The 7,310-nt window shown below is 45.8% G+C and overlaps 1 protein-coding gene across 1 annotated transcript in view; it reads right to left on the reverse strand.

Annotated features, from left to right (window-relative positions):
- cubn (cubilin (intrinsic factor-cobalamin receptor)) overlaps nucleotides 1–7,310 on the reverse strand; it is a 51,246-nt gene that overhangs the window by 35,208 nt on the left and 8,728 nt on the right. The window contains exons 15-25 of the mRNA XM_062521467.1: nucleotides 7,272–7,310; nucleotides 6,663–6,825; nucleotides 4,997–5,187; nucleotides 4,608–4,764; nucleotides 3,079–3,254; nucleotides 2,498–2,663; nucleotides 2,002–2,227; nucleotides 1,595–1,725; nucleotides 1,135–1,321; nucleotides 733–893; nucleotides 117–298 (exon numbers count right to left, since the gene is read on the reverse strand). The exon at nucleotides 7,272–7,310 is cut by the window's right edge and continues 143 nt beyond it. Coding sequence (XP_062377451.1) covers nucleotides 117–298; nucleotides 733–893; nucleotides 1,135–1,321; nucleotides 1,595–1,725; nucleotides 2,002–2,227; nucleotides 2,498–2,663; nucleotides 3,079–3,254; nucleotides 4,608–4,764; nucleotides 4,997–5,187; nucleotides 6,663–6,825; nucleotides 7,272–7,310 — 1,779 coding nt within the window. The remainder of the gene's footprint in view (nucleotides 1–116; nucleotides 299–732; nucleotides 894–1,134; nucleotides 1,322–1,594; nucleotides 1,726–2,001; nucleotides 2,228–2,497; nucleotides 2,664–3,078; nucleotides 3,255–4,607; nucleotides 4,765–4,996; nucleotides 5,188–6,662; nucleotides 6,826–7,271) is intronic.

Consider the following 7,310-nt stretch of genomic DNA (forward strand, 5'->3'; position numbering starts at 1 on the left):
GTGGATAGACACATGCAGATAGAAACAGTCAGTAAGAGGTAAGTTATCCGAGACTACGGAGCTCCTAGACTGCCATCCTCCCCCCCCAGAGCCAAGGGCGGCGCAGCTGCACTCACGGCCAGGTAGTCGTAGGCACAGGTGGTGCTGCTCTCCAGGTGGAAGTCCAGCAGGTTGAGGGTGAGCAGGCTGCCCGCGTTGGTCTTGAGGAGCCAGTAGCACTCGGCGTTGGGGTGGTAGGGCAGCGGGTAGTTGGGCGACGAGAAGCCGCCGCTGCTGGTGGTCAGAGTGCCTCCACAGCCTGGGAGAGGATGCAGAGAAGGACATAGAGCAGAGAGATCACACACACACACACACGCACGCACACACACACACACACACACACAGGTGTCACATCAGGCCTAAAGACCAGTATACAAAAGTGATATGTTGACCAAACACACGCAAAACATATACAATGGCTGCTTCCACAAACGCACACTGTACACACACACTTCACACACAAACAGACAGACAGACAGACAGACAGACAGACGGACAGACGGACAGACAGACAGACAGACAGACAGACAGACAGACAGACAGACAGACAGACAGACAGACAGACAGACAGACAGACAGACACACAGACACACAGACACACACACACACACACACACACACACACACACACACACACACACACACACACACACACACACACACACACACACACACACACACACACACACACACCTGACTGTGTGCCATCCCAATGAGCACGGAATCCCTTAAAAGTACTGGAGGAGTCCGATCGAAACTTGACCCATAGCCGGTTGCTGTGAGAGAAGACTATGGGAGGCTTGGTACTTGTGCAGTATTTTCCAATCAGAGGGGACGTTTCATAGCCCCCATCCCTGCAAAGAACAGACCATTTTAGTGTGAAAGCCCCAAGACTATTGCACTCCATTCCATCAATCATACATGGCATTGTGTACAGTACATATCTGTATTACATGGTGCTCCCAATTAAGATAACTATTGTGTCCATGCATATAGTAGTAAATGCAAAGTTTTAATTATATATATAGACATCTTACTATCTTATCTTGGCTTGTTACAAAACTCTTCTATGCTCTCCATGCCTCAATCACCTACCTGATCTCCACATAGTCAAACTGGCAGGTTGTTCCACTCTCAAGCTGAAAGTCTGTGAAGTTGAGCATGATCTGCATGTTGACCCCCACAATGATCTTGAACACACACTCCCGGTTCAGGGGGTAGTTGCTTGGGTAGTTGGGGGAGACCAGCTCCCCTGTGGGGCTGGTGAACACCTCACTACAGTCTGGAGGTGGAGGCAATGGAGGAAGATTATGGATGTTTACTAGGGTTGTCCACTTACACTGTCTGATATGGGGAGTATGATCATTCTGAAAATGTTCATTATGAACATTATTCATTCATTATGTTTTAAAATGATCAAATAAAAAAACTAACATCAGTGGTCAGAATTTTAATTAAGACGTGAAAATTTTTCCACTGCTAAGTCTAACACCAACATCAGCCAGCTCCACTCATGGGATAAATACTGGGCAGCTGTGAAGTCGTGGTACTGTACCTGTGGTAGCGTTGATTGACACATAGCTGGCAGCGAAGCCTTCTACTGCCTGGCTGGTGTCTGAGACAAACAGGACGGTCAACATGTTGTCTGTGCTGGTCAGAGATGGAGGCACAGACCGGCCACAGTACCTGAGGGGGACGGGGGGGGGGACGGGGGCAAAAAGGGTCTTGTGTTGGCTATTCTGCATAGGACAGCAGACAAAGTGCGGTGAGGAAAAAATGACCACTGAAGGCTAAACTGGAACTAAGGGTATAAGAACTACACAGAAAAAGAAAAAGAAGACAAATAGCAGAAAGGAACTAAAGGTATAAAAACCACACCAAAAACAGAAAAGGAAGAGGAAGATGATGAAGATGATTTTGGTCATCTGACAAATGATGACTGACGTGGTGGCGACGGCCTACCTCCCGAGCAGCGTCCCGGTCTGCGCTGTGCCGTTGTCGTACACCTCCACATAGTCATATCTGCAGTCCGTGTGGTACTCCAGGTTGAAGGAGGAGAAGGACAGGCGGACCAGGTTGCCGGGGGTGACGGAGATGTACCAGGTGCAGTTGGCTCCGTGTGGGTAGCTGGTGGGGTGGCCGGGACTGTTGAAGGAGCCACTGGGGGCTGTTAACGTGTCTCCACAACCTGGCAGAGGCATTCGTATAGCATTGCATGAGCACTTTATTGCATAAGACTATCACGCCACTTTCATAACATCATAACATGCCACTAACGTGACACCTGTCATGAATATAAAATAAAAATAAAAAACACCAATGACATAAGCCATAAACATGTATTTAGACTTCATGTCATAACAGGTGTCATGTCATGGCTTTGACGGTGGAAATATCAGTCAGCCTTACGCACAGCACTTCAATTAAAGTCACTTTCTGTAATGACCCAGCTCAGTACCTTCTATAATGGGGGTGTATGCAGCAGTGAAGCCGTGGTTGGACACGGAAGAGTCGGTCTTGAAGCGGATGTACATTGACCTCTGAGTGGACTGGAGCATCGGAGGCATCTGGGTTCCACAGTACTGGCCAATGAGCGGAGAGCTGGCGGAGGGGCCATCCCTGATCTGTGGGTCAAATGGGCTTGTTATGCTGTTGAGCATTATCCATGTTCAGCAGATAGTAAATAAGTATTTATTCATTGAGCACATTTTTTGGCACAATGGGCACGTAAAGCGCTTCACACAGACAGAAGGCAACACGAACACTCAATATTTAACATTGCTACGTGACAAGACCATTTGCACTCCCTTCCTATATTCCATATACTTCCATTCAACTTTGGAAGGGAAGCAAAGCACTGTTTTTGTTCCACAGGATGTTGGCCATGAGATTGGGCAATATCATGTAATCAAGTGACAGTAAGCAGTTGTTTGTATTAGTGATCAGTGATGCAATAATTATTGCCTCATTAACCGTCTGTTTGCATAATCCAGTGATACCAAGGACCAGGGATGTGCTGGGAATGGGAACTGACCATACCTCAACAAAGTCATAGCGACAGCTGCCTCCCTCCACATCAAATGTGAGGAAGCTAAGGGTGACGGCGTAGCCTGGGGGCTGGTTGATGACCCACTCGCACTCCTTGTTGTGGGGGTACGCATCAGGGTGGAACGGGGTGCGGATCTGCCCAGTGCCCGAGAGGGTGCCACCACAGGCTGAGACAGAGAGGACGCATTATTGAAAACAAGTTAGCGCTTATGAGTGCAAGTGAAACACACACAGACACAGACCATACAAGAACTACTATCTACATTCAAACAACACCATTCTAATAGCATAGGCAATGGGGATGTTGGTTAGGCACTATCATGTCATGCCCTTTCTGTCTGTTGCTCTAAATTCTTTCTCTCTCTCTCTTTCTTTCTCTCTCTTTCTCTCTCTCTCTCTCTCGCTTGACTGCATGATGAATATGGATGACCTCATGTATATGCATGCTGCTCTAATGGCGCCCCTGTTAATCACACATGCAGGAGCCCAGGCGTGTCCACATGGGTGTCAGAGAAGGTGAGGTCTCGGCAGGGGAGGCAGAAGTGTGGGGGGGGGGGGGAGGGAGTGGAGTGTGGAGCTATGGGGATATGGGGGAGATGGACGGGGGGATTTAATGGTTGGGGGGATTTAATGCAGACCAGCTCTGGTTGTCCTCTGTTGCTGAGGAACAGAGCAGAAGAGCACAAGTGCTGGCCAAGCAGAAAAAGCTTCTATTAATTCAAGAGAGGTGATAAATCTACCATGCACTGGGAGTGGTAGTTACTGTACTACACACACACACACACACACACACACACACACACACACGTAGAAAAGAGTCACACAGGCAAACACACGCGCAAAATGCAGACAGAGATGACTGAGGGTTGGCTAGATTAACAGATCTCTCCAAATTGATGTGGTGGATGGACAGCTCCATAATCTACAGCCTACACACTCCAAACACTACAGTTTAATGGGAAAAGGTCATGTGGCAGGAATGCAAATGGAAAAGTGGTTCCTCTCACATAGGTTACCCATCAGGGTATAGTTACTGTGCTTCCAAGATGTTAATACAATGAACATTCTTATTCACTGAAATGGTATCTGTACATGTAATTGCAGACACTATTTTCTTTTTTTAACCATCTGTGGTATCTGACATGAAAGGAGATTGCAATACTTTTGAAAATACAGGTAACCAGGAACCCACTCGTTTTGCAATGCAGTCGCATGTGTTGTTTGCTTCAGTCTGACGTTTAAAAAAAAAAAGTGACATAGATCTTACAGAGAGATTTCCCTCATCAAATATGCACTTCTTTACGCTGCATCGATGTTTTTTGCATACTGTACGTGATTCACTTTATTGTAAAAATGTAAAACTATTGAACAATGTGCTGTATTTATGGCACTAGTAATCCTACTAAAATCTACTAAAATCTTATTTTCAGAGGAGATTTTCCTTGAAGTTCCTCTAGTCTTTGTCTTGACTTAATCCATATTTGGGAAACGGGTCCCATAAGAGGGTTTGAGTTGCTCACCGACTTCATACATGGCCCTGAAGCCAGCCCTGGTGACGGACGCGTCAGACTTGAAGCGGATCCAGAGGCCGTTGGATGTGGAGCTGATGGGGGCAGGCAGGGTGGAGCCGCAGTACTTCCCTATGAGTGGGTCTGTCTCCCCTGTGCCATCACGGACCTAGAGCGCACACACCAACGTAAAGCAGCAACGCATCTACACATCATATCGGCACACTCGGAGTTTCTAAGTCTGTCTTTCTTAAACACACACCAATGGAGGAATTAATAGCCTAAGACACACATACATGTATACATACACAGCCACATTGAAACACACAACCACACACACACACACACACACAGCATATTTTTGCAAAGCACTCCCGAGACCTGGTGCATGCAGGTCCTACCTCCACATAGTCAAAGGTGCAGGTGCTGTGGCTCTCCAGGTCGATGTGTGTGAAGTTGAGGGCCACGGTCTCGCTGCGGGGCATCCTGATGATGTAGATGCACTGGCGGTTGTGAGCGTAGTTGTTGGGCCAGTTGGGCGAAATGATGATGCCCTCACTATCGGTGAATGTGCCCCCACATCCCGGGTCAGCTGAAATATTCACAGACACACACAAACACACACAAATACAATAATGTTACTAACAAACAATCGATTTACAAAAAACAAATATTTATGTTTTGGTGTCACATGAGCATTTAAGTACCACAAAACATGCACACATACTGTATAATGAGGGACATATCTTTCATGCAAGTGGATGTTTAAATTTTCCGCCATGTCATACACAATGGTGGGACTCTTCTCTTCAGATAACTACAACGTTTCCTGAGGTTGACCTCAGTGCAATGTGCTTCATCATTCATACAATCTTGTCAGTCAAATACCTAACAAATTCATCCCTGGACTGGCATCCACAGATGACCCATGGCTGTTAACCCATAACAGCTAGTCAACCTGAGACTAAAACACTTAGTTTATTTTAAAGCACACCTCAACATGTTTTCAAATTTACTCAGTTATACAGTGTTTTTATCAGGCTAGGAAGGAAATTGCATGTCCTGCATCTGACCAGAATTTACGGGTGGTTGTACCTAGTTCTGTGTTTAAAGTGTAACTCAAGTCACCCTGCAATTATTGCAATAAAAACAGACTTCTGTGAAAGATAAGACACAATCCTTCCACAAAAAAACAGCATAGTAAGACATCTTATCAAGAGTTCCTCATTGTCAGCTTAGCTAGATAAGGACACTGACTGGTTGCTATGTTTATGGCTCTGAACCATACACTAAAGCAAGACGTTACACACAGCTCTAATGGGAGAGACACCTCCATGGGCAGACACTGAAAACTAGCACGGATGTCTATCATAACTTACTGCACCTGAGCTGTGGATGTGACAGAATCCCCTGTAGACCCTAATATCATTCTGACACGACTCCAACATTCACAGGATGTGACACCTCCCCAAACATTAGCTTCACTCAAAGGAGAGTGACAAACTTCTTTAAACTTCATTTAACAGTTTATTGAGTGACATAATGCTTTTTAAATGAACTAACCTTTTAAAATCTATTTTTTATAGACAATTAACCATTCTGGGATAACAAACAACACTCGGTTCAAACACTCAGTGATACGATGAGGGTACCAATAAATCAAACAATAAACCCCAACAAAAAGAATAAATAAAGATTGTCAATAAACAAACAAAGACTACTTAATAACCTCCGCCAAGGAGGTTATGTTTTCATCGGGGTTTGTTGGTTTGTTTGTCTGTCTGTCTGTCTGTCTGTCTGTCTGTCTGTCTGTCTGTCTGTCTGCAACATAACTCAAAAAGTTATGGATGAAGTCAGGGAAGGTCTGAGATGACGCAAGGAAGAAACTATAACATTTTGGGAGTGATCCGTATCACCGTCTGGATGCAGGAGGCGGTTATGTGTTCGCTTGGCGGAGGTTTGTGCTTTCTGAGTGCTTTTCTAGTTTAACATCTAATGATAGTGGCGCTAGGGGAGTGATATTCCAGGACATTCAGGACATCCGTGTCCGGGAGCAGCGGTACTCACATGGTGAGGTGGTGTAGGTGATGTGGAAGCCGCGGTCGCTGACGCTGTAGTCGCTGTGGAAGTGGATCCATGCTGCCGGGCCCGTGGTGCGCAGAGGGGGTGGAGAACTCGTGGTGCAGAACTTTCCTAGAACCGAATCATCAGGAAGCAGGCCGTCCCTTATCTAGTCCAGCCCACAGCATGCATCAGCGAGGAGAGAACGTGTGGAAACAGAAAAGAAGATACTCAGCTGATTGTATATTCAACACGTTTCAATACACCTAGATAAGATTTTTAATTCTTTAATCACACTAATTGCATTAGATTACGCATCACCCTTACTAAGGGCCAGGGAGTGAACCCATTGTGATTCTTTCTTTTTGTATTGTTCAATGAAACTTGTTGTGAGTTCTCACAGCCATAGCTTTGACACAATGGCATCAAGTTCCCATGGTAACTCTGGACTACTAGGTTTGGTCCCCTCTATTTCTTTTATAGAAGGTGATTTTGAATATAACCTTTTTAACTTAGAGTTTTTTTACGTTTGTGGATGTTACATCCCAGAACACACTGATCTGGGAGCAGTAGGGGGACAGACAGAGTCTACCACACACTGCTGCTGACTCTCACCTCCAAGAAGTCATAGTTGCAGTCAGGATGCGTCTCCAT

This window comes from Sardina pilchardus, chromosome 19 (assembly GCF_963854185.1).
Source record: "Sardina pilchardus chromosome 19, fSarPil1.1, whole genome shotgun sequence".
Lineage (NCBI taxonomy): Eukaryota > Metazoa > Chordata > Actinopteri > Clupeiformes > Clupeidae > Sardina > Sardina pilchardus.